Below are 27,624 nucleotides of genomic sequence, written 5' to 3'. Positions count from 1 at the left end.
GATTGTCAGGATGTGGTCACAAAGTGACACTTAAGAAAATGCAATGGTGTAAAATGCAGGTTGAATACTTGGGCTTTGTCCTCACAAAAGGTGAACGGAGAATCAGCGCAGAAAGAGTCCAGTCTATTGCGGGTTTGGTCGCCCCGCACACCAAGAAAGAAATGTTATCTTTCCTTGGTATGATAAACGGTAGACAATGGATTCCTGATTGCTCCTATTATGACAATGTTTTGAGGCAAGCCACTCTGGAAGAAAATCCAGATTTGATTAAATGGTCTTCTGAAATGTACAATGCATTTGATTATCTGAAATGTTCGCTCATGTCGAGTCCAGGGCTGGGCCTCCCTGACTATAATATGCCCTTCCACATGTTTGCACGCCAAAATTGTAAAACCATGGCGGGTGTACTGACACAAGAAAACGGAGGCAAGTTGCGTCCTTGTGTGTTTTTCTCAAAGGTAATGCCCACCTCTGTCCAGGGGATGCCGGCATGTCTGTGTTCTCTTGCAGCCTGTGCTATGATGGTAAGAGTTGACAAATTCTTTCACAATGTGACATTACACCATTTTGCACACCACTCATGATGTTGTAGGCCTACTCAAGGGCATCCACACTCAACACAGCAGGCAGCTGAGCTCATTGCACTCACTAGGACATGTATTCTACATACTGATAGACCTGTCACCATTTATACTGAGAGAAGGTACACACATGGGGTAGTGTGGGACCATGGTATGATCTGGCAGAGGAGAGGATTCACGGCAGCAGATGGTAAGGATCATGTCTCACAGGGCAATGCACTGGCAGATAAGGTGGTGAAATGAGTGGCCAAATGCAACCTCACAGGTTTGTGTAACCATTGGGAGATGCCATGTTTGGCACCTCCAACCCCTGAGATGTTGCAAATGCTTACTGATCTTCAGTGGTATTCCACTGAACAGGAACAGTAAGACTGGTGTTATCCAGTATTGCAGAAAAATCCTGAGATAGGATTAGTCTGCGAAGAGGGGAAGCTATGCATTCCCCAACACAGTGCTTCCATCTTAATAGCACATTTCCACGGAGTAGGACATAAACAGCATTAAGATACTCATGGGGAGGCCTTTCTCCACACCATGGGCAAGATGCCCCCTGGTAGTGCAGGAAGGGGACTTGGACCTGATCAGAGAGGAGTAATAATCTGATCAAGGTCCTCAGTAAAACTGAAGAATAAGTTGCTTGTAAGTCTCCTTCTCTTTCACAGGAACCAACCCGTCCATTCCGGAAAGGCGACCAGGTGATGATCAAGATCTTAAAGAAGGGAAAGGAACCAGGAAGCTTCACCTATGGACCACCCACCGAGGTAGTCGCGATCACCAGAACAGCAGTCCTCACTGAACAGTCGCCCACGTGGATCCACGCCACAAGGATTAAGTTGGTGAAGAAAAGAGAAGTACTAACGGGGGCAGACAGCCCTGACCTCCAACGAGGCCCAGAGGTACTAACGGAGGCAGACAGCCTTGACCTCGAAGAAGATACAGAAGGGGTACTAACGGAGGCAGACAGTCTTAACCCCCAACGAGATGACGCAGTCGGGAAATTCCTCGAGATGGCTGAGATGCAGTGCCTTAATAATTGCAATTTTGTGTCTCCTACTTACTGTCCCATGGCTGTGGAACAGACAGATATACTTGAAAACAGAATGCAGAGGGGAAGACAGTCTATGGAAGACAAAGGAGAACTTATGGCTGTACCTGGCCAAAACTCTGAACTTAACTGACTTTTGTCTCCAAACCACTTTATCTGTATTTAACATTTTGGAGACATGTCTGGTAGCAGTCCCCACCCCAGTAGATGTATGGACGGGGCTCCTACGTTCTCAATGGAATGACACAGATTTGGAGGATCATGATGTTAAATATGGATATGTAAATCCTTATCATGCTTGTTATGACTGTCCTACATATGAGAATCTGCAGAGTAATATGATAGAAATAATTACAGGTCTTGTCACAGCAGCAGAAATATGTTATAACTTCACCTGTGATGAGACACTATTGCCTCCCTGCATACAAGCAAAAATGCAGAATAAGACTAAGCCAAATATTTGTGATAGAGATTTAGGTAGTTGTAAAAAAGATAGTATCAGGAAAGAATATGCAATGTAATATTACAAAAACAGTACCATCCCTAGACAAACATGTACCTCTACCAACAGGATGGGTATTGGCCTGTGGGAATACTAGTTACACATACATACCGGCCAATATTACAGAGGGACCCTGTACAATAGCCAGGCTGACGTTAACGATGATACAACTATTCCCAGCAATGCAGACACGACACACGAGAGACACTTCCCTACAGTTACCAGAAAATTGTGATTATAATGTGAATCTCCTCTCTAGATCAGAATATATGAGTTTAGGGATGTCTTTGATAGGAGTACCAGGGTTGGCCATATATAACCACAGGACAATATCAAAACTTGCCTGTTTTATGGTAAAACAGATAAATATCACTAGTGCAATTCTGCAAGATATGCTGCTGGATATACAATCGTATAAAAAGGCTATCATGCAGAATAGGGCAACTATTGACTATTTATTGCTCCAACATGGTGTAGGATGCTCAGCGTTCGCAGGGATGTGTTGTTTCAATTTATCAGATCACTCCCGTGGAATAAAAGATAAAATAGGCCAATTAGAGGAGATGAGAAAACATATAAAATAAGATGTTGACCAAGGTTGGTGGGACTGGCTTTTTGGCTGAATACCTGACTTTGGTCAAATAAGATATGTTTTAGGAGTGGTACTCGCCGTGATCGCTGCAATAGTGTGCCTCTGCTGTTGTCTACAGTGTGTGCCCTCCCTTCTGGCCGTATGTCAAAAGGTGGCCGAAAGAGGGGTACACTCAACATTCCTCTATACACCGGTAGAGGTAGAAGAGGTAAACACAACCTCAACAAAGCCTGAGGATTATACTGCTGAAGGGTATATGGAATATCTAAAGGCTTACAAGCAAACCAAGGAAGAGCAGAGAAAGAACCATATAGTATAAGGTATATACAGTATATAAGGTTCTTAGAGGGGATTGAAGGAGTATAAGTAACTCCATTTTGTCTTATTCAGCAACGTGTATTACATTTGGCCAGTACACTACAAAATCTCCCTACCCCCTTCCCCCTTTTGGAATGTGAGAAACTTCCTGTGCGGTTTCAGATACCCATACATTCCTTAGTCCTACCATATAAGGTCATTTTGGCTCAAGTGCATGCTGGCCTATGTGAATATACCTAAATGGTCAAATGCTGTTACTATGAGTCAGCTATGATGTTAATGCAGAGCTTATGTGTGATCATACCATAGGTCGAATACTAATGCTAACATATGATTGGATGTCAAGGAAGCTCAACCCCCTCTATTATAACTGTTTGCCAACTGTGAAATAAACCAGAATGGATTGGAACTAGACATGTGTTCAGTGTTCATCTGATTCATTCTCCCGATACCGGATAGACTTAATTCAAGCTGATCACCGAAATCATGTGTCAGGGACACGTTAGGCAAGAGAGTATATTGCCCAACAACCACCATAAACCAAAGTCATCCTACCTCATAAAGCCAGAAGAGAGAGAAAATCTGGGGATTCTATTGCAGTAGCCCATCCAGCCCATGTCCTGCTATATTTAGCCGACAAATCGGACGCCTCAGCCGAAATCTCCTCCATTCTAGCTATTTGTTGCATTTCTTGAAACCAATCCCTCATCGTGGGAACCTGTGTTGAGCGCCAGTATCTGGGGATCACTGTTCTGGCTGCTGTAATAAAAAATCTTAGTAAGGACCCCTTTTGAGACGACATAGATCCCGGGAGGATGGAGAGGAGCGCCACCTGAGGAGAATTATTAGCTGGTTTTGGAGAAATTTTATTAAATGCTTGGAATACTGAGTCCCAAAAGGGTTTAATCAAGTCACAGCCCCACCACACATGAAGCATCGTACCTCTTTCTTTGCAGCATCTCCAGCATAACTCTGAAACTTCTATGGAGTCTGACCGGGTATCTATACCAACGGGATAATATTTTGTAGTTCTTCTCTTGAGCGGCACACGCCATAGAAAGCTTATGAGAGTATAGGAAAGCTTTTTGACAATCAATTTCTGCTATGCTAGTACCTAAATCTGACTCCCAGCCCTTTATAAAAATCGGGCTGCCTTTATGTGAGTCCGTTAGAAGAATCTGATACAGGTAGGAAACAAGGTGAGTCGGTGGAGAAGACAAAGTAAACAATTTTTCAAACTCTGTGAGTGAGGCCCCGAAAGAACACTGTGCTCCCCTGGACAAGACGAAAGATTTAATCTGCTCATATTCCAGCCAAGATATCCTCTTGTCCGGAAATTTCGTGGACATAACTAATAGAGACGGAAATGCACTTCCTTGCATCAAGTGATGAAAGCGAAGGTCGTCCGAGGTCCTACAGCCCAAAAATGAATCCCTACCCATTCCAGCAGGGAATGCTGGGTTATGAAAAATAGGAGTGAGCGGGCTAAGTCCTCTGATACCCATCCCCTTATGGGTTAATGAGTCCCAACGTTTAATAGTATGTTGTAATAAAAAGGAGTGGTTAGAAGATCGTGGGCGGTCCACAGGTGATAGCCAAGTAATGTTTTTGAGAGGGAGGATGCATAAGGTTTGTTCTAAACCAACCCATTGTTTCGTGCCTGCGTTGTGATGCCAGTCTAACACTCTAATGAGTATTGCAGCTGAATGATACAACTTAAGGTCCGGTAAACCTACGCCCCCTTGGGGTTTAGATCTGACCAAAGTGGAATGACCTATCCGCGGACTACCCTGCCCCCATATGAAGCGGCATTATTACTTTTAAAAGAACATAGAGGGCTTTATTACTACTGGGGGCAATATAGGGAAAATTATTTCTACTATGGGGGTATTATTATTTAGCACAATATGAAGGGCATTACTACTAATGGGGGACTCTGAGGAGCATTATTGCTATTAAAGGGGTTGTCCGGGTTCAGAGCTGAACCCGGACATACCTCCATTTTCACCCAGGCAGCCCCCCTGACTTGAGCATCGGAGCAGTTCATGCACCGATGCTCCTCTTTTGCCCTGCGCTAAATCGCGCAAGGCACAGGCTCTTTTGTTTACAATAACACACTGCCAGACGGAGGCTTCCGCCCGTCAGTGTGCTCCGTGACGTCACCGGCTCTGATGGGCGTGCTTTAGCGCTGCCCTAGCTGGTTTACTGGCTAGAACAGTGCTAAATCCCGCCCGTCAGTGCCGGTGACGTCACCAGGCTTCCTGGCAGCCCCATGGAGAGGCCGGTACGTCACCGGAACTCCTAAAAATGCCTTTGCCCTGCGCGATTTAGCACAGGGCAAAGGAGAGCATCGGAACATGAACTGCTCCGATGCTCAAGTCAGGGGGGGCTGCCTGGGTGAAAATGGGGGGATGTCCCGGTTCAGCTCTGAACCCGGACAACCCCTTTAAGGATACTATTACTACTGAGGGCACTCTAAGAAATATTACTATTGGCGGGCCTTTTGGGGGCACTATCTGTATAGCACTATTATTGTCACAGTATAGTACTTTTTGCAGGGAAGGGTGGTCACTCTAGACACTGCCCTCAACCCTGTCAAACACCTTGGGATGAACTAGAACAGCGACTGTGTCTAACCTCACACATGCTCTACTGGATGAATGGGGGGGAAATTCCCACAGACACACTCCAAACTCTTGTAGAAAGCCTTTCCCGAAGAGTGGAAGATGCTTTAGCTGCAAAGAGGGGCCACCTCCATATGGATTTAGACTGGGATGTCCATAGAGTGACCATGATAAAAGCAGACACAGACAGTGTGACGCACTTTACACAAGTGTATCTCTCCCTTGCATAACCCAGGCCACGCCCCCGCTCATCACGTGACAAATGAGCAGCGGCCCTACAGCATGGCGTACTGCCAGGAGTCATGTTACTGCTGTAAACAGCGACGTCATCCCGATCCCGCCGCCATTTCTCTCAACTTGACTGCCGGAAGGACGCGATGTCAGGAGTAGGACGGCTGTTTTGCTCGGCGTGGAGTCGGTGTGCGGTGCCAGAGCTCCGAGCTCCCTGTGCCTGCTATCACAAGAAGGTAGAGTACCCCAGTACCGCAGGCTGAGGGACATGTTCGGTTAATAGCAGGCAGTGGAGACCGAGCAGGTTATGTAGCAGAGCGCAGCTGGTGCGGACATAGTGCTGGCTGCATGCAAGTGCTCGTGCTGGGTTATAGAGTTTCTGTCATTTATTTCAGACAGGGGGTGTGGACAGACCCCAGAGGTGGCCAGTGCCCGTATCAATAACTATGAGGGCTCCAGTATCCTCCCCCTGTATCACTGACAGGAGCCTCTGCTGTGTACAGAATGCCCTGCCATGTGTACCTGATGCCCCATGCCATGTGTACCTGATGCCCCATGCCATGTGTACCTGATGCCCCATGCCATGTGTACCTGATGCCCCATGCCATGTGTACCTGATGCCCCATGCCATGTGTACCTGATGCCCCATGCCATGTGTACCTGATGCCCCATGCCATGTGTACCTGATGCCCCATGCCATGTGTACCTGATGCCCCATGCCATGTGTACCTGATGCCCCATGCCATGTTTCCAGTGGGGGAAAAAAAACCCTCATTCTATCATTATTTTAACTATTACGGTTTTATGGAATTTAAAGGGAATCTGTCACCAGGTTTATACTTTCCTATATGGGGACAGCGTAAACTCTGAGGACAAGGGAACCCCGATTCAAACGTAGGGTCACTCAATTATTTTCTTGTTCTGTTGTCTACTTAAAATCCCTATTGAGAAGCTCCAGTGAGCTGCTGGGAGTCCGCTTAAAGGGTTTCTGTCGCCCCAATTTTCGCTATTAAACAGACTACTGACATTATAGATGTGAAAATGTCACCTGAATTTAACTCTGCATTTATTTAAGTATGCCCCCGTTTTCGTGTAATTTTGAACTTTTAGTAAATGCAAATGAGCCTGGGGGGGGGGGGCGTTGCACCTGCTCCTAGAGGCTCAGTTCGCCCACCTCATTTCCACGCCCTTCTGTCTCGGAAAGTACAACTTGTCCTGCAAAAAATAAGCCCTCATAAGGCTATGTAAATGGTAAAAATAAAAAAGTTAGGACTATGGGAAGGCGGGGAGTGAAAAACGAAAACGCAAAAATGGAAATTACCCCGATCCTGAAGGGGTTAATATCTTCATGCATTCGCCATGTAATAACAATTCTGGAGCATCTATTCTTATAGCTCTATGTTTGGCCATTCCTTTATTATTTGCACTATACATTATGAATGAATTGCTAGCAGTCTGCAGTAAGGGTACAGAGGGGTGTTACCAGTTGGGGGGTGTACCTGCACAGTCTGAAAATGGCAGCACTGACTGGATAGAGTGAGATTGTGCAGGTACATTTTTCATGCAGCTCTGGCCGCATAGAAGTGACATGTGGTTGAGTGAACAACACATTGCATCTGGTGGTTTTCACTGAAGGTTGCTGGGAGATGTTGGTAAATATTCAGTTTATTTTCACGCGTGTGAAAAACGGATTGCACCCGCGTGGAAATACCTAAAACACTAAATGCAATTGCAGACAAAACTGACTGAACTTGCTTCTGAAATAGTGCGAGTTTCCCAGAACACATCCCGACACAATCTGTATCCTTCCTGTGAAAGAGGCCTAACTGTCCTGGAGAAAACATCAGGGGCAGAGGCTTGTGGAGATGACTTAGGCTACTTTCACACTTTCACACAGAGTGATCCGGCAAGCAGTTCCGTCGCCGGAACTGCCTGCCGAATCCGGCAGTCTGCGTGCAAACGGAAAGCATTTGTGGACGGATCTGGATGCGGATCAGTCTTACAAATGCATTGCAAGAACGGATCCGTCTGTCCGTTTGTCATCCGGAGAAACGGATCCGTTATAAAAAAAAAAAAAAATATCACATATTTACCAGTCTGCGCATGCGCGGACCCGAAGGACGGATCCAGAATTGAGGTATTTTGAATGGCGGATCCGACACTAATACATTCCTATGGGGAAAAAAATGTTGCATCCGAGATTCAGGCAAGTGTTCTTTTTTTTTTTTTTTGCCGGAGATAAAACCGTAGCATGCTGCAGTTTTATCTTTGTCCTGATCAGTCAGAAAGACGGAACTGAAGACATCCTGATGCATCCTGAACGGATTGCTCTCCATTCAGAATGCATAGGGATAAAACTGATCAGTTCTTTTCCTGTATAGAGCCTCTAGGACGGAGGCTGGTGATTTTTCATAAAGGGTTTGTCCAGTTTCGTGATATTCATGACCTTTCCTTACGATAGGTCGTCAGTATCCAGTTGGTGAGGGTCCATCTCCCAGCACATTGTTCAGTGGCTGCTTGTAGCGGGGTTGCGGTGTAATTACATGGCTGTGCGGGTAAATATTGAAGCGGCTGCAGCGCTTGCGTGAGCACCACTGATCTAGGGTTACTTTACGGTAATTTAAGGCTGCTGTGCGGGTTACCTTTGCTGGAAGAAAAATCAAAACCTGCTGTTTTTTAAATTTACAATAAAGCGTCTGCCTTTTTTCTAATGACATTCAACTCGTTGAAATCAATTAAGAGCAGAGTTCTCTAATAATTACAGGGTTACTCACTACCCAGCATGCCAGGGTGTCTGTGGGTTGGCAGTGCCAAGCGGCACTCTATGCATGTAGAAAGAGACCTATTGCCAAGAGTAAACTATGTGATGTAAGCACTTTTGCGTTCTGGCTATTGCATAAGCTATGTCTGTTCAGATTGTTTCCTCTAACCCATTTTTACAACCAGCTGATGTGCAACTGAGTCACATTTTTGCCATGTTTGCCCATGCCTCAATTCTGTGGGGGCAGATTTCCTACTGCTGTCTGAAGTCTAGACGCAAACGGAGACGACATGATCACAGTGATGATGTGGTAGATTTTGCGGGAAGCTGCACACTCCTCTTGATTTTTTTTATTTTTCTTCATCACATTATACAGCTCGTTTCCATGGTTACGACCGCCCTGCAATCCAGCAGCGGAGGTCATACTTGCACACTATAGGAAAAAGCGCAGGCCTCTCTAGTGGCCGAGACCGTGGGCGCGCACATAGGCTGGCACTTTCTCCTATAGTGTGCAAGCACGGCCACCTCTGCTGGATTGCAGGGTATTTTCTGAAGTGAGAAAATCCCTTTAATCCCTTGATAATTATGGTGCACAGCATGCGTGCCAGATTTCTGGATCAACCGTGGTCAATAGAAGCATTGAACTCCAGGTACATGTGGTTTTTAAAAATGGGGTTAACGTCGATTTATGGAAATCTCATTACAGTCACAATTGTGCTTCTCGATTTCTGAATGATACATATATATTTTTTATCACTTCTCTCCCAAATAAATCTTGCCCGTTTAGTTTAGACCTGATACATTTGCTGCGTGACAAGTTGGCAAGGCTACAACATGTCCAGTGAAGGGCAGGGACAACTACTTTGACCTTCCTTCAGTAACACATTCTCCATTTGTATATTTGCAGGTTGTTGACCACTATGAGAACCCGCGGAACGTTGGATCCCTTGACAAGACTGCAAAGAATGTTGGAACGGGCCTAGTGGGTGCTCCAGCATGTGGCGATGTTATGAAACTGCAGGTTTGTGTATCTTGTGTAATGCAGCTTTTGTTATATAAGGCAGAGCACTGTAACTGCTGACCATGAATCATTTTATGCTTCCACTGGTTTGTCTTGTTCCTAAAAAAAAAGTTAATTTTTGCACCATAGTTATACCCCAAGTGGGGTTGGACACATTGTGTTGCTTTATTTATGTTTATTTTTAAATTCTGCACTTTTTTTTTTTTTTTTTTTAACAGCCTTTTTTCTCAAAAAAAAAAAGACTTTGGCATCATGCACACGGCCGTTGTGCAATTTGCGGTCCCCAATGCACGGGTAACATTCGTGCGGAGGCCGAGACGGATCGAGACCCATTCAACGTGAATGGGTCCGTTATCTGTCCGCACCGTAAAAAAATAGAACATGTTCTATTTTTTTGCGGTGCAGAGGCACAGACCAACACCACGGAAGCACTCCGTAGTGCTTCAGTGGGCTTCCGATCCGTGCTTCCAATCCGCATCTCCCAGATTGCGGACCCATTCAAGTGATGCAGCGTACACACAGCGTTTGTGTGCAAGAGGTCTTGCTCATATATTTTTATCTTGCAGATTGAAGTGGATGAAGAGGGAAAAATTGTTGATGCCAGGTTCAAAACATTTGGGTGTGGTTCTGCAATTGCCTCCAGCTCTCTGGCTACTGAATGGGTGAAAGGGAAAACGGTAATTTTTACTGATTCGTCTCTTATGTTTGTTTTGTTCTTTATCATGTAGATCTCAACAACAGTATACTAAGATCTTAAAAATTCTAGGAAACGGACAAAAAGACCGGGACAGTTTTTGGTTTTGCAGTATGTTTTTATTCCTCCCCTTCTTCCAAGAATCCCAGCTTATTCACTTTTCTGTCCAAGCAGCCTTATTAAAGCTTAGATTTTGTGGGGCAAGTTGCATTTTTAAAATTTTTTTTTTTTTTTTTTTACATTTAATTAAAAATTTTTATCACCATATTCTGCCACCTATACACCCATAATTATATATATATTTTGTTTGTGTACAGAGCTGTGTGAGGGCTTGTTTTTGCTGGTGAACTGTAGTTTTTATTGCTCCCATTTTGGGGTACATATGACTTTTTGATCACTTTTTATTAAGTTTTTTTTTTTTTTTTTTGTGGGAACAAGGTGACCAAAAATGTCCAAACAGCTTCTGAAGCTTCCCAGGCCTGTTATGGTAAGCTTCCTGTTAAGCTGTGCCTTTTCCAATTTTACATATGAAAATATATATATAAAGGTCTCCGCTTCAAAAATCTTTATTTCTCGCCCATATTCATTGGGGGACACAGAGACCGTGGGTATAGCTATGTCCTCTAGGAGGCATTGACACTAGTAAAAGCTGTTAGCTCCTCCCCTGGCAGCTATACCCCCTCCAGCCTGGAGAGAGAGAGCTTCAGTTTTTTCTAGTGTCAATAGGAGGCAAGACCTCCCTGCTCTGCGGGGATCTCCTGAAGATTTTTTTATTTTAGTTTATTTTCTTCCTTCTTTTTCAGATGGGACAACAGTGGTCGCCTCACCTCCCTGTTCTCCCGGGGTCGAGTTGCACTAGTGCCGGTCATCCGCACTGCTGCCTTCCCCACAGAAGACAAGGTGGACCAGGGCAGACTTGCTCCCCTGCATCCCGCCAGCCAAGGGGTCACCTAGGTCCGCCAAAGAGAAGACCCTCCCGCCATACCAGACTCCTGCCACTCTGGTGCCAGCTGCTGAGGTGACCCTGCTGGAAAAAGGTACCTTATGGCCCACTTAGAGGGTGAAGAGGAGGAAGATGGGTGAGTACGGGACTAGGTAAGTATGTTAGCCCCCTCCCTCCCCTTCCCATTAAAGGGTTCTACGGAAAGGCTCCCTCTTTGGCCAGACAAGGGCTTCATTTATCACTAGCCCAGCTCCAACAGTCTTCCTTCCCTCCCCCTCTGTGACGTTTATATTCGGGCACATAAGGGGGTTAATGGCCAGCTCCCCGCAGGCGCTATTATATGATACAGCGGGCTCCGTGCGCACCGCTTTGGTCGGGTGTGGAGAACGGACGCAGAGTGCCTGTGCAACTAACACTGACACAGGGGTCGTTTATATCTTCTGCTCCCCTGTCGGGCGCCTAAGTGCGCAATGCTCCAGGAATCTAACGCCAGCTTGGCTCCGGACACCATTAATCTGGCTCCGCCTTCACTCCGACCTGCGCTCCCACATGCGGGCGCATTTATCTACAGTCTGGTGGCATTCAAAAGCCCTATCTGCGCTTACAGCGATAGCTGGTGTGTGGTACGCGCCGGACCTTTTCACCTGCGCATTCCGATTCGGCCGGCCGCGGTCATACACCGTTGTCCCCAAAGCCCTCGGTGCACCGGCGGTACAGTCGGCTGGGTCCCATAACTTTAGACCCCAGCTTGCGGCCTACTAGCCCACAATTCTTCTCCGGGGTGGGGGGGCGGTCTGGCGCGAATTCTTCCCGCCTTGCATAGGTGGCGCTATGGCATTGTCCCTGGTTCAGTGTTTACTGTATGTATTACCCCTTTACGTAGGTGAGGTATGGATACGGGACTCTCCTTATGCCTTGCCCTTTCCGTAAGTGGCGTACTCTCTGTACTTGGATTCAGTTCCTGCTAGATGCATTACTGCATCACCACCCTCATGATGGAGTATTTGCACTACCACTAGTGTAGTGCTTGCCGTAAGCATTACCCCCTTTAAATGGTGGGATAATTGCAACATTGCCCTTTCCACGACTGATCCACTACCGTGGGGAATGAGTACACATCTTGGATGTTGCACTTCAACTACGCCACGGTTATAGTTGTCTTGGCTTCTTTTACAAGTGGAGTGTAGCGTGTATCGATACACGCTGGTGCCCTGTACTCTTCTTCTCATGGTATTTCGGTGCCACCAGGGATACTGTGGCTGTTTCCACGTTGTCTTGTCCTTGGTGCCGTTTTAGGGGATGAGTATGACAACCTCTCTCCAATATGGGTCTTCAACAATATGTAGTGCGTATACCATGGCACGTAATGTTGCGATTACGTTTCAGCAGGTCGAGTGTTAAACTGACTCTATATTCCCTATCCACCATTTTTGATATGGGAAGTAGTTGTGCTGGCACTCTGGTTTAGCATGGCAGCGTGTTCTCCTCCGCTTATGCTGATACTATCGTTCGCGGTCGCTGCAGTGGGTCATTCCCTCAGGTAGGGGTTCTACCCTGACGCTGGCTTGGCGGTTGTTCCTGTCTAACGCCCTTCCCTGGTGAAGTATTTAAGGTTAGCTCTCCTTCCTGAGGCAGTATGGTACCATGGCCTCTACCGGATCCCTCTAGTCTGCCCCTCAGCTTGTTCTGGCGGGCGCACTGCGGCTACTACAGTACGGGGGTCCTGGAGTAGCCATTACATACTCTAGCTCCTCCTACACAGCTCCTCCGTCAGGTGACGAATTCTTCTATCGCTAGATTCGGTGGTGTACGCTGTATGGCCCCCTCCTTAGGCGGAGTGTGGCACCGCCACTCTCATCCAGTGGTTACTTCGGTGTAGTGCTAGTCTCAGATGGGGAATGGACTTCGCATTGCCATTTTTTCTTCTGATTTATTTATTTTTTCCTTTTCTTTTCTGGCTCAAGGTTCACAGCCACTCCGCAAACCTTGGTAGCTCCTACGTTAATACTTCCCCTCATCTATGTGGATGCAGGGTATTGGTTCTGTGTTTTTTTTCTTCCAAGCCCTGTTCCGGAACAACTGTTGGGCTGTGACGTTTTTTCCAACTCCTACCCGTTGGTCCTGTGTGTACTACCCGTATCTACAACTACCTCTCAAGACTTGACTAGTGACTGCTATGTCAGTCCAATGTAGTCATGCCTTTTCACTGCACATTCCGTGGCTAGACTACGAGACTCGCCACGCCAGGCTGAGCAGGGATGCTGTCACGACTGTTGATGGAGTTTCGTTTCTGGAACGGAACACCCCTTCTTTTCTTCCTCTTCAAGGCAGGAGTTTTTTTCTCTCGTCTTGGTCTGTTCGAAATTTCCTGTCAAGCAGTGTTGCTACTCCGTTAATACACGGTCGTTGACGGAACTCCACCGCCGGTAATTCTTATATCGTCTCTGCTTTTACCTAGCCAATGTGTTGTTTCCTAGGCACATGCGGTTCCTCCATACCGTCCTCCTTTACCACCTTGGGATCTGACCTTAGTCCTTTCAGCACTCCGGAATTCTCCCCTTGAACCCTTGCGGGAGAGGTCTCTCAGACTCCGGTTCTGGAAGGTGTTTTTTTTCTTGTGGCTATTACTTCCATCAGATGGGTGTCCGGGTTGGGGCGCTCTCTTGCAGAGAACCTCCTGGTTCTAACAGGGATAAGCAGTTAGAACGGCCCGTTCATTCTTTTCTCCGACGGTGGTCTCTGAGTTCCATTTCAATGAAGAAACTGTCCTTCCATCACTGTGTCCCTCCCCTTCACCCCCTAGGGAACGGGAGTTAGATCGTTTGGAAGTTGTCAGGTATTTGACAATTTGCTAGCCTCCAGTTCCTTCCGGGGTACGGACTCTCCTTTTTTGTCATCACGGAGGGTCCTCGCAAGGCATTGGTGGCCTCCAGGGGGCAATTGCACATCTAAATTTGCTTAAGCGTACTGCACCCGGGGCAGGGTCCCGCCCTTCGGTGTCACGGCTCACTCCACCAGAGCGGTGGCGCTCTTGGGCTCGGAGGATTCAAAGTTCGGCCGCGCAGTTGTGCAGGGCGGCTACTGTCCTCCTTGCGCACATTCACAAAGGTTTGCCAGATGCATGCTTATGCTTTGGTGGGCGCTTACTCCATGGGTCTGTGGTTTTCCCTCCCTGTGGACTGCTCTAGGACATCCCACGGTCTCTGTGTCCCCCAATGAATATGGGCGAGAAAACTAGATTTTTGTAAAACTTACCTGTAAAATCTTTCTCGCTCTTCATTGGGGGACACAGCACCCACCCAGTATTGTTGTTCGACCACAGTTGTGGCTGTTGCTGGTTAGAACCTGGTTCGGTTCTTGGCATTGTTGCTGTTCCACGTTTTTTCGTTGGTTTGCTTGCTTCTCCTACTGCTTCTCACAAACTGAAGCTCTCTCTCCAGGCTGGAGGGGGTATAGCTGCCAGGGGAGGAGCTAACAGCTTTTACTAGTGTCAAGCCTCCTAGAGGACATGGCTATACCCACGGTCTCTGTGTCCCCCAATGAAGAGCGAGAAAGAGATTTTGCAGGTAAGTTTTACAAAAATCTAGTTTTTAACGGAGACCTAACGGACCTCATTATAGACTATGGCAGGCATCCTCAAACTGCGGCCCTCCAGCTGTTGTAAAACTACAATTTCTACAATGCCCTGCTGTATGCTGATACCTGTAGGCTGTTCGGGCATGCTGGGAGTTTTGCAACAGCTGGAGGGCCGCAGTTTGAGGATGCCTGGTCTATGGGATCCGTAGGCTCCGTTCGGCTCAGTTATGTGCCGAATCTGTCCTTTCCCTTCTCCTGCTCCTATAACGGAGCAGGAGAATGGAAAGGCTGAACGGTGATGTGAACGAAGCCTAAGCCTTTTTCCCTATTAAAAATGCATCTTGTCCTGCAAATAATAAGCCCTCATTAGCTATGTGAACAGAAAGTTAGGCTATTAGAATTTCCGGATGAAAAATGCAAAAATGTAAATTGGGTGTAGTTCTTAAGGGGTTAATCGGATATTTTTGAGCGCGGCGATAACTATTATGTTTAAAAAAAAAAATTATGTGAAAGGGGTGACTTTTCAATATTTGTGTTTTTTTTAAATATATATATTTTTTTACTTCACTGTACTTTTTAAATCCCCTTAGGGACTTGTACATCCCATCTTCTCAATGCTTGTACCTTCAGACAGCAATCGAATAATAGACTGCAAATATTCTGACAAGCTGCCTGTCAGGCCGTGCCTCGGGCATGGCTTTACAGGCAGATCGCTATGACGGGCCTGGGATCCATTACAAGGCCCCAGACTGCCATAGTATCTAATTGGAGCCCTGCAATTTCGCTGCCGGGGCTCTATTTGGAGGTCAGAGGGAGCCTGCTCCCTCTGTTTAACCTTTCAGATGCTGCGGTTGCTATTGACTGCAGCGTCCTAGGGGTTTAGTGACTGAGATCATAATTTAATTGTGCATATTCAGAGTAATATAATAGGCTCTTCATTATATCAGGCTTACTATTGTTTTGGTATAGAACAATAAGGGCGTTGTGTATTTTTTATTTTTTTGCATGAATGTAAGGCTACTTTCACACTAGTGTTTTTGCTGGATCCGGCAATTAGCAAATGTTGTGCCCATTCACAAGAAAGGTAGTAGGGAGGAATCGGGCAGCTATAGGCCAGTAAGCCTGACATCAATAGTGGGGAAATTAATGGAAACCATACTTAAGGAGAGGATTGTGGAACATCTAAAATCCCATGGATTGAAAGATGAAAAACAGCATGGGTTTACTTCAGGGAGATCATGTCAAACTAATCTTATTGATTTTTTTGATTGGGTGACTAAAATAATAGATGGAGGAGGTGCAGTAAACATCGCTTATCTAGACTTTAGTAAGGCTTTTGATACTGTCCCACATAGAAGGCTCATCAATAAATTGCAGTCTTTGGGCTTGGACTCCCATATTGTTGAATGGATTAGGCAGTGGCTGAGGGACAGACAACAGAGGGTTGTAGTCAATGGAGTATATTCAGACCATGGTCTTGTTACCAGTGGGGTACCTCAGGGATCTGTTCTGGGACCCATATTGTTTAATATCTTTATCAGCGAAATTGCAGAAGGCCTCAATGGTAAGGTGTGTCTTTTTGCTGATGACACAAAGATTTGTAACAGGGTTGATGTTCCTGGAGGGATACACCAAATGGAAAAGGACTTGGGAAAACTAGAGGAATGGTCAAAAATCTGGCAACTAAAATTTAATGTTGATAAGTGCAAGATAATGCACCTGGGGCGTAAAAACCCGAGAGCAGAATATAAAATCAGTGATACAGTCCTAACCTCAGTATCTGAGGAAAGGGATTTAGGGGTCATTATTTCAGAAGACTTAAAGGTAGGCAGACAATGTCATGGAGCAGCAGGAAATGCTAGCAGAATGCTTGGGTGTATAGGGAGAGGCATTACCAGTAGAAAGAGGGAGGTGCTCATGCCGCTCTACAGAGCACTAGAGAGACCTAATTTGGAGTATTGTGCTCAGTACTGGAGACCATGGGCCAGATTTATCATTAGCTCAGGTCAGAATAATGGAGTGAAAAAGTCCCCAAAAAAGTCCCAAACGCTAAAACTGCCCACAAATTTGCGACTTTTTTCTGCTCTGCACTATGCTCGCCAGTTTTCTGAAAGTGGGCGTGTTTTCTTATGTAAATGAATCTCTAAACAGATTTACTATTGGGACTATTTAAAAAGTCGCAATTTCACTCGAGTGAGGACCGTGCTTATCTTATAGACTTTTTAATAGAACGTGCGACTTTTTCATAAAAACGTGCGACTTTTGTAAAGCTTCTTACTGACGGATAAACTGCTACCGTCAAACCACATTTATTACAGTCTTAAAGGGCCGATCATAAATCTGACTTGGCTAAAACTGACTTTAGCCATATGTTAAAGTGGAGTGAGCTGTCAGAGTAATGATGAATCTGGCCCCATATCTCCAGAAGGATATTGATACTTTGGAGAGAGTTCAGAGAAGAGCTACTAAACTAGTACATGGATTGCAGGATAAAACTTACCAGGAAAGATTAAAGGACCTTAACATGTATAGCTTGGAAGAAAGACGAGACAGAGGGGATATGATATAGTATTCACAGATTGAACAAATTCCTGTTCAGGGACTTCTATAGTAGAATATGGTCAACAGATTATGTATTCACAGTAATGCCAAAATTCTAAAATATAACTTTTAATATTTATATATAAAATAGTCAATAAATCCCTCTAAATGATAATTAATCAATAAACATAGAAAGAAAAAAAGGAAAAAACAAATTTGAAAAACTAGGGTCAGAGTGATATATTAGCCAAGGATTGGTTATAGGTTTAGTAGATGTTAGTAAAGCCTATTTAGGGAGGTATGACCCTATAATTGACCCTGAAGTAACAGCCCTACCTAATACGGAATGGCCGCCCCGATAGGGGCGATCCCGTTTCTCGTGCCTCCTAGTGTCCCTGATTAGCCCTATAGGGATGGATACCTAAATAAGGGGGGACCCTAATGAGACACCTGGGCTAAGTTACACCAAAATAAATAATAAAATGTATGTAAGTAGCAAAAAACCCGGTGACAAACTACACCCAATTATGAAATGAAGTATATAGAATTACAGAAGTGAGATGTCCAAAGTAGTCCCTACGCGTTTCGCCTGGTTGGTGTCAGGCTCATCAGGGGACATGTTTGACAAAGAATACCTATCACCATAGAGTAATACAAATATTATTGTATATATATACATACAGATTTTTAATTTCCTTTTATTTATATTTCCTCCGATTGAGGGTACATAGAAAGATATTAAGATTCAAGAAAAGCCACTACTTAAACTAAAGCTGATCAATGGGGTCAGAAAACATGATCAGATCAATTACCGGCAGCAGGAGATGATACATTAATTTGTGAGCAGGAGGGAGTAACGGTATTGATATAGATATAGACCCCCAGCTCATTCATCCATCTCATGTTTAAGGCTATAAACCAGACTCAATTACACCAGACCATATGTTTAGGTGTATACTAGTCTATCTGCTGCATTGGGACTATACCTCCACACCTTCACATCACCAAACAATTATGCCAATAGCAGAGATCAATAAAGCGATATACATGATTCTCATAGTGAAATGGCACAGCTATCTACATAGCTATAGACAGCAGCTATCGCATCAAGCGGTATAAGTATATATATCACGACCATTCAATATGTACTGCTAGATAATAGCAGCTCATTAGTATCAGTGGTACTTGCATGCCCATTTACGACTGGGTAGACAAAGGGTCATGTCCGCAGCTCCAGATGCTCTTAGTGATGATAGCTTTAGGGAGAGACCTGTGGTGATGGCGTCCGGCAGGTAAGCGGCGAGGTGTTGTCGGCGTTCCTGTCTTTTAAACCCTAACTTCCGGGTATCGGGTCACATGAGTGGCCACGTGATTATAATGACAGAGAGCGTCCGACGTAAGACGTCAGACACCTATAGTCACGCCTCGCCAGAGGGAGAGGAGGACAGCGTCTGACGCAAGACGCACCCAGGTAACCACTGCAGGTCTAACACTGAGCCGTGACTTCCGGATCGCAAAGGGGAGTCACGTGACCGCAACGTCGGGCAGCATCCGACGTCATGCTATAATACATAAACTTCAATGGGAGGTAGATCCATTAGGTCATGCGCACCTCAACAACACTGCGCCGGTCATTAAAACTGGCACCGTGGGGTCAGACATTCAATTATTAGGTCTGACCCCACGGTATGATAGAAATATGATAGAAACTTTTAAATACATAAAGGGAATGAACAAGGTAAAAGAGGAGAGAATATTTAAAAGAAGAAAAACTGCTACAAGAGGACATAGTTTTAAATTAGAGGGGCAAAGGTTTAAAAGTAATATCAGGAAGTATTACTTTACTGAGAGAGTAGTGGATGCATGGAATAGCCTTCCTGCAGAAGTGGTAGCTGCAAATACAGTGAAGGAGTTTAAGCATGCATGGGATAGGCATAAGGCCATCCTTCATATAAGATAGGGCCAGGGGCTATCCATAGTACTCAGTATATTGGGCAGACTAGATGGGCCAAATGGTTCTTATCTGCTGACACATTCTATGTTTCTATAAGAGAACTGCATGTCAGCTCTTAGCTTATAGTTAAGCAGTCAGTGGTGTGCAGGGTGAATGGTGCGCTTTAGGTAGGGAAAAGACTGCGAAAAATACAAAATTAGTAAAATATATTAGAAAAAGTTTTATTAGGGCATTAGGGACATCTTAAGATTTCATACAAAGTTTTAGTTACTCTTGTAAGTGTCCTTGTGCTGCTTCTTGACTTTGAATTCAATGGATTGTCTAACTTTGCCTTAGGACCATGTCTGCATTCATTCTCTCTTATTTGGGTATTCTCAACTTTGCAATTGGATGAAGGAAAACCGTTGCCGATACAAGATTATTGACGCAGATCAGCCATCTAGACACGGGAATAACTTGCTGTGTGTTTTGAGATGTGATTAATTATTTTGCATCATTTCATAGGTTGATGAGGCAATGACTATCAAGAACACCGATATTGCCAAAGAGCTCTGCCTTCCCCCAGTGAAGCTTCACTGTTCTAGTAAGTATGCCATCACAGTGCCTAGGGGTGGGGCTGTGCGAGGGCAGCTGTTAGGATTTGTCTTTTATATTGAACTTTTTTATTTTTTATAATCATTTAGCTTAAGCCTCTGCCCCCTGCCACATGTTTCTGCTACCGATTTGCATACAGTTTAGCATCATTCATTGGCACTAATCAGTTTGTGCCCACCGCCTCAGTGTCGGCACCTTTTCTGGTGTGGAAACTAGGTAGAAGGCTAAATGCTTCTTTTTCTTCAGCCCTGCAAAAAAAAAAAAGCACCAGTCACAACCTTGACTGAAAACATGCAGAATTTGAGGTATTTTACCATGCGGTTTCCCAGTCTAAGTCTACAGCAGAAAAACTCCATGTGAACTAGGGAGCCACAACCATGATACTTCGTACTGTTCAACTTTCTGTCTTCTGTTGACAGATGGGTGGATTTATGCTGAAGGTTCTTTTCGGTTTTTGTCTGGTTGAACAAGCACATCTGAGCGTTTAAAAATAAAATACGACCAAGTTGACATACCCTTGTAGCTACACTGTTATATGATGTAATTCTTTACAATAACCTGCAGGTGGTGCTACCATCGCTAATAATTTTTCTTTAAAGCGTTTATCTGGTAATATATATTGATGACAAACTCAGGATATGTCATCAATATCAGATCATCGGGGGGTCCCGGTCAATTCATAGGCCATGTAAAGTCGACATCACCGTACATCGGTCACTTGGCCTAGTTGCAGCACAGCCCCATTGAAGTGAATGGGGCTGAACTGCAATTCCAATGTGTACAGCGCTGTTCTTGGAAAGCTGCCGGCTTTGGTGAGAGCGGCGTCTCCCTGAAACTGCTGATCGGCGAGGGTACCAGGACTTGGACCCCTGCAGATCTTATAATGATGACCCAGTGCTAAAGACTAAAAAAAAATACCTAGTAGCCATTGACTCCTGAACTGAAAAATTTAGGAGCCAATTTAAATTTTTTGTCGCCAAATCGAAACTGAAAATCAGATCGGCGTAGGGTTGTTTCAATACCAAAATTTTGATTAGGTTTCGATACCATAAAAAAGTATTGCGATACTCAATACCACGCGAAAATAAATTAAAAAAAAACGCCAAAAAAAAGCCATGTGCATTCCACATTTTATAAAAACGTTCGGCCTGTAATAGAACAGTCCTAACCAGTTTTTTTGGAGTGATAAGGGGACAAAAAAAGTCGAATCGCATGGTTTTTATTTATTTCTGTTACGGCGTTCACCGCATAGGGGATATTTTTTAATAATTTAATAGTTTGGACTTTTCGTACGCAGCGCTATGTAAAATGTTTATTTATTGTTTATATATTTTATATGTAAAATTGGGAAAGGGGGATTTAAACTTATTATTATTATTGGAAGAAAAATTGAAATTTAACGTGCTTAATTAGAAAACTTGATACCTTTATTAATAAATGGGTATGAGCAAGAGTGGTCGATATGCTCAGATGCTCTGATGTATAAAAAGAAGCGAACCTCCTATTATAGATAGGTGGTATAATACTGAATCACTAAAGGGACGGGGGTAATATTGGGTCAGTCTGTGGAAAAATACTCTCCCTAGACGACCCTATGGAGCTATGTCCTTAGCACAGGGATGTCCCCTGATGGTGGAGACACCCTGCCCCCGTACCTAGGCCTAGATATGGCCCTAGTGATGCCCTACTTAGAAAAGCTGGATCGGGAAATATTGATCCAGTGAACAAAAACAAAAAGAATAAGTCTGGGGTTGTGTCTTTATATTTATTTATATTAGACTTATTCTTTTTGTTTTTGTTCACTGGATCAATATTTCCCGATCCAGCTTTTCTAAGTAGGGCATCACTAGGGCCATATCTAGGCCTAGGTACGGGGGCAGGGTGTCTCCACCATCAGGGGACATCCCTGTGCTAAGGACATAGCTCCATAGGGTCGTCTAGGGAGAGTATTTTTCCACAGACTGACCCAATATTACCCCCGTCCCTTTAGTGATTCAGTATTATACCACCTATCTATAATAGGAGGTTCGCTTCTTTTTATACATCAGAGCATCTGATCATATCGACCACACTTGCTCATACCCATTTATTAATAAAGGTATCAAGTTTTCTAATTAAGCACGTTAAATTTCAATTTTTCTTCCAAACATATTTCCCACGTGTAATTTATCAATAGATATCCTTCTAAGTGTTTTCAAATATTATTTATTATTATTATTATTATTATTATTATTATTATTTATTTATTTTTTTATATACTTTACTATTAGTCCCCTTAGGGGCTTGAACCCTTGTCCTATTCACCCTGATAGAGCTCTATTAGGGTGAGTAGGACTTCACACTCTCCCTGCTGCCCTGTGCATAGTACATACAGCTGGCCCTGTGCATAGTACATACAGCTGGCCCTGTGCATAGTACATACAGTTGGCCCTGTGCATAGTGCATACAGCTGGCCCTGTGCATAGTGCATACAGCTGACCCTGTGCATAGTGCATACAGCTGACCCTGTGCATAGTGCATACAGCTGAGCCTGTGCATAGTGCATACAGCTGAGCCTGTGCATAGTGCATACAGCTGAGCCTGTGCATAGTGCATACAGCTGACCCTGTGCATAGTGCATACAGCTGACCCTGTGCATAGTGCATACAGCTGACCCTGTGCATAGTGCATACAGCTGACCCTGTGCATAGTGCATACAGCTGACCCTGTGCATAGTGCATACAGCTGACCCTGTGCATAGTGCATACAGCTGACCCTGTGCATAGTGCATACAGCTGACCCTGTGCATAGTGCATACAGCTGACCCTGTGCATAGTGCATACAGCTGACCCTGTGCATAGTGCATACAGCTGACCCTGTGCATAGTGCATACAGCTGACCCTGTGCATAGTGCATACAGCTGACCCTGTGCATAGTGCATACAGCTGACCCTGTGCATAGTGCATACAGCTGACCCTGTGCATAGTGCATACAGCTGACCCTGTGCATAGTGCATACAGCTGACCCTGTGCATAGTGCATACAGCTGACCCTGTGCATAGTGCATACAGCTGACCCTGTGCATAGTGCATACAGCTGACCCTGTGCATAGTGCATACAGCTGACCCTGTGCATAGTGCATACAGCTGACCCTGTGCATAGTGCATACAGCTGACCCTGTGCATAGTGCATACAGCTGACCCTGTGCATAGTGCATACAGCTGACCCTGTGCATAGTGCATACAGCTGACCCTGTGCATAGTGCATACAGCTGACCCTGTGCATAGTGCATACAGCTGACCCTGTGCATAGTGCATACAGCTGACCCTGTGCATAGTGCATACAGCTGACCCTGTGCATAGTGCATACAGCTGACCCTGTGCATAGTGCATACAGCTGACCCTGTGCATAGTGCATACAGCTGACCCTGTGCATAGTGCATACAGCTGACCCTGTGCATAGTGCATACAGCTGACCCTGTGCATAGCTGCCATGGATTACACTGCTGGGACTCCAATCGGAACTGCCACTGAATCACCAATGAAGAGGGGCAGGGGACCCTGTGGCCACTGCCACCTTTGACTTTAAAACTGAGGGGTTGGGGGGCGGGCGGGGGGGCGCACTGCGCCACCAATGAAGATAACTGACCTGTTGATACAAATACAGGAGGCGGGTGCCGGAATCAAATAACCCGGACCCGACCTCTATGACGGGGAGCTGCGATCACCGGCAGTTAACCCCTCAGGTGCCGCACTGCCTTTTATTTTTTTACTTTAGTCATGGAATAACCCCTTTAACACCGGACAATCCCTAAGACATTGTGCATAAGCAGTGAGAATACCAGTTCTAATTGCAGCTCTTCCCATTCCACTTCTGAAGATGAAGTTATACCGTACATACTGGTTGCAAAGATGATGCCGTTCCATTAGATATACTGTTCTCTTCTCCCATTTATAATAAATGAGCTGTCATAAGCTCATTGAGAGCCATGATGTATCTTTGTAAACCCAGTGTTCCTTGTTATTTCCCACTGCCTTTATACAAGTTTGTATGTGTATATAGCCCAGCCATGACAATGGAAGCACTTTCCTAATATTGTTACCCATTGATTAATGGACTCCACAATTCCTCTGAAGGTGTCCTGTGGATCTGGCACAGGTATACTAGCAGCAGATCCTCTAAATGCTGTTAGTTGCAAGGTGGAGCCTCTGTGTATTGGACTTGTGGTGTTGTTTATTTATTTTATTTTTTTCTGTACTTTCCAACTTTCCAATGCCACCATTTAAAATTGCATACAATGTAGGGTTTAGCTGAAAAAAAAAAAAATAAATCACCTTAGGGCTCATGCACATGACCTTGTTGTGTTTTGCAGTCCGCAGATCCAATTGCGGATCCGTGAAACCCGGGTGCGAGGCCAGAATGGGCAGCCCTTTTTCTAGAAATGCCTATTCTTCGCAAAACGGACATGTTCTATATATTTTTTTTTTTTTGCTAGGTCATGGAACAGAGCAACGGATGCGGACCCAAACATCGGTCATGTGCATGAGCCCCTATTCTGACATCCCCCCCCCCCCCTTAAAATATTTATATCACTTTTTATCCCAATTTTTTTTTTGAGGTGAAGCAACCAAAAAATTAACTCGCCGTTTTGATGCATATTTTTTTTTTTCTATTACGGCATTCACCATACGGAATAAATACTTTTTTATATTGCATTAGTCTGGCCATTTTTGGATGCAGTGATACTAATGATTTTCTTTTTATGTGGATGATTTGAATTTTTTCCTTTTATATAAATTTTTAAAATGTTTTCTTTTTTTACATTTATTTTTAGTCCTCCCTAAGTTTAAGATGCGATTGAGTGCTTCTAACATAGACTGCAATTTACCATTGCGGTCTAGGGGAGAGTCACTATGAATCATAACTACGGGGTTCCTGCAGTCAGGGAGTTCAGGACTGTGGATCTGTCGCAGCCCTGAACAGGGGAGATGGGACAACCCCTTTAATAAAGTCCCACTGGGCCTTCCTTGGTTGACGCTTGTGCTTTTTAGTGGCACCGTCTTCAGCTTCCTGTATTTTGCTCATCTGCCAACTTTCGCCCAGATAGGGTCATGCACTGCTGCAGCCAGTGACTGGCCTCAGCTGTGACGTGTCCCCAAGTAGCACATCACCCTGCAGTGACATGCTGTTTGGGGACACATCACTGCTGAGGCCAGCCATTGGCTGCGTCGGCACACATGACTTGTTCTTGTAAAAGTTAAAAATGGGGACCAGGAATCAAGTGAAGAGAGCCTTAGACCCATGGATGTGAAACGGAGGGGAGCAGGAGTGTGTGTTATATATATATATATATATATATATATATATATATTTTTTTTTTTACATGTACGGCTGGATGGAAAAAAAAACTGACAGCCCTTTTAGGCCAAAGCTATATGGCAGGGATGACGAAACTGAGGCTGTCTAGCTGTTGCAAAACTACAACTACCAACATGCCCAGACTGCCTACAGCAGGGCTTGGTGTGAGTTATAGTTTTACAACAGCTGGAGAGCCGCAGGTTGGCCATGCCTGCTATATGGCAACACTGGTTGCGCAACAGCTGTCACAGCCAGGATCGCTGAGTAGCGGTGATCCCATAGAAATGAATGGCATCGCCACAGCAGTCGCAAGAAATCCAGCTATGTTGGATTTCTTGTGACTGCCGCTGCGATCCCATGCCTTTCTATGGAATGCTTGCTACTTAGCGATCCTGGCTGCAATCAGTGTTGCCGTGTAACCCCAGTAAGTAACATCTGCTCACAACATTTTTAATCTAAAAAAAAAATGCAGCAGTATGCTGTAATGTGTCATTTATTCATTAAATCTGCTGACTCTGAGCTCAGTAGTCTTGTGGGCGGTCATCAGTGATGGACAGCTACCTCTATATACAGTCATACAGGAAAGTCTGCCGCTATAAGACTGCCCACATGACTGCTATGCACAGATCATGCTGCACACAGATTGGAAACGTCTTCACTGCAACCACTCCCATTTTTATTTTTGGGGGCTATTCGCACAAGTTTATTCTGGCCATATTAAGGGGCTGTGCCGTGTTTTGAAGTTATCTACTATCCACAGGATAGGGGGATAATTAACCATTGAAGTCTTTGCGTCAGTGAAAACCACTGACCGAAAATGGTATCTGTGTTCTGTCAGTGGTTTGTAATGAACATTACTATGAGATGCTCTGGAAATCCGTGCACACACAAATGGATGACACATGGAGGACAAAAACAGACGTACGGACATGGTCATGGATGAAACGCAAAACTGGACGTTAGGCATCACAGCCTCACTGACTTAAGCTCATAGCATCATAGATTCCTGTGATGTTGGGAGATGTCTAGAATATGCTCTTGTGGATAGCCCCTAGCATCTACTTCTGTTGACATGTTCAGGGGAGATAGAATTAGCTTCTGAATGGGACAAACTGAGCTCCTACCCCTTATATTAAGGCTCCATTCACACGTCCGCAAATGGGTCCGCATCCGTTCCGCAATCCATTCAATTTCTATGGGGACGGAATGGATGCGGACAGCACACAGTGTGCTGTCCACATTTGCGGAGCGCAGCCCTGATCTTCGGGTACGCAGCTCCGCAAAAGATAGAACAAGAATAGGCATTTCTATAGGGGTGCCGGGGCGGGTGTGTTGCGGATTCGCAATTTGTGGGTCCGCAACACACCACGGACGTGTGAATGGAGCCTAAGTGACAGAGCTTCCTTTTTTTTAAGGTAAGCATTTTATAAAACACATGTTGGCTGTGGTAAAGTAATGACCTGTATATAATATATGTTTGTTCTTACCTATTTTCTTTCCAGTGCTTGCAGAGGATGCAATCAGAGCTGCCTTGGCGGACTACAGACTTAAGCAAGACAAGGAGAAAGCAGCAGCTAGCAACTAGTCCTCCTATTATCTGGACACTTAATGCCGTTCTCGTAGGTTATAGGGCATGCCTTTACCATTAGAACAGCAGACTCGATAATGCGCACAATTATACAGCAGCTTGTTCAACTGTGTGAGTGTTCTCTCTGTAACTGTATGATTTCTTAGTTTTGTAAAATGTGCTCTTAAAGAAAAAGGGTGATGGTCTTGATTCTGACCTGTATTGTACTGATTCTGTTCATACACAGGAGTATGCAATTTGATAAAATGCTGCAAATACCTGTGAAATACATTTGTACATCGTAGGGCTCTTTCACATCAGCGTTTATTTCCATTATTCTGCCCCGTTATAAGAGCAGGACAATGAAAATAATAAAAGTGCCGCATTCAGCACATAACTGAAGCAAATGGATCTGAACGGATTGGGATCCGTTCGGTTCCTGTGCGGGAGAACACTTTTTAAAGAGGACCTTTCACCTGGATATCCTTAATCTAATTATTATCCTACCTTTATAGTGCGGCCCCCACTGATGTCTTGGCGATTCTCGCGAGAACTTGAGCTCCTTCTCCCTGGCTAAGAGTGGGATGCTCTGATTGGATGGGCTCACAGCCAAGGAGAAATACAAGTCCACGCTTAGTATAACTGAGTCGCCTCATTAGCATATGAGACGCCAAAAGATACTGGGACCACAGCGGACGAACGGGGGGGTTCTTTAGAAGGAAAAAAAAAAGTGGAGAAAAAAGG

The 27,624-nt window shown here is 44.8% G+C and overlaps 1 protein-coding gene across 1 annotated transcript; it reads left to right on the top strand.

The window, feature by feature from the left end:
• Positions 1–5,972: 5,972 nt before the first annotated feature.
• Positions 5,973–27,169, top strand: ISCU (iron-sulfur cluster assembly enzyme). The gene is made up of 5 exons (XM_040416618.1): positions 5,973–6,129; positions 9,562–9,675; positions 10,242–10,352; positions 19,888–19,966; positions 26,816–27,169. Exons 1-5 carry the CDS (start codon positions 6,040–6,042, stop codon positions 26,896–26,898), a joined length of 477 nt encoding a protein of 158 aa, XP_040272552.1. The 5' UTR covers positions 5,973–6,039; the 3' UTR covers positions 26,899–27,169.
• Positions 27,170–27,624: the final 455 nt, after the last annotated feature.

This window comes from Bufo bufo, chromosome 2 (genome assembly GCF_905171765.1).
Source record: "Bufo bufo chromosome 2, aBufBuf1.1, whole genome shotgun sequence".
Lineage (NCBI taxonomy): Eukaryota > Metazoa > Chordata > Amphibia > Anura > Bufonidae > Bufo > Bufo bufo.
This window is presented reverse-complemented; position numbering and strand designations above follow the sequence as displayed.

Coding starts and splice junctions, on each gene's coding strand:
- ISCU (XM_040416618.1), top strand. CDS start 6,040: ATGTCAGGAGTAGGACGGCTGTTTTGCTCGGCGTGGAGTCGGTGTGCG. Junction 9,676..10,241: donor GCGATGTTATGAAACTGCAG/GTTTGTGTATCT, acceptor TTTATCTTGCAG/ATTGAAGTGGATGAAGAGGG. Junction 10,353..19,887: donor AATGGGTGAAAGGGAAAACG/GTAATTTTTACT, acceptor ATCATTTCATAG/GTTGATGAGGCAATGACTAT.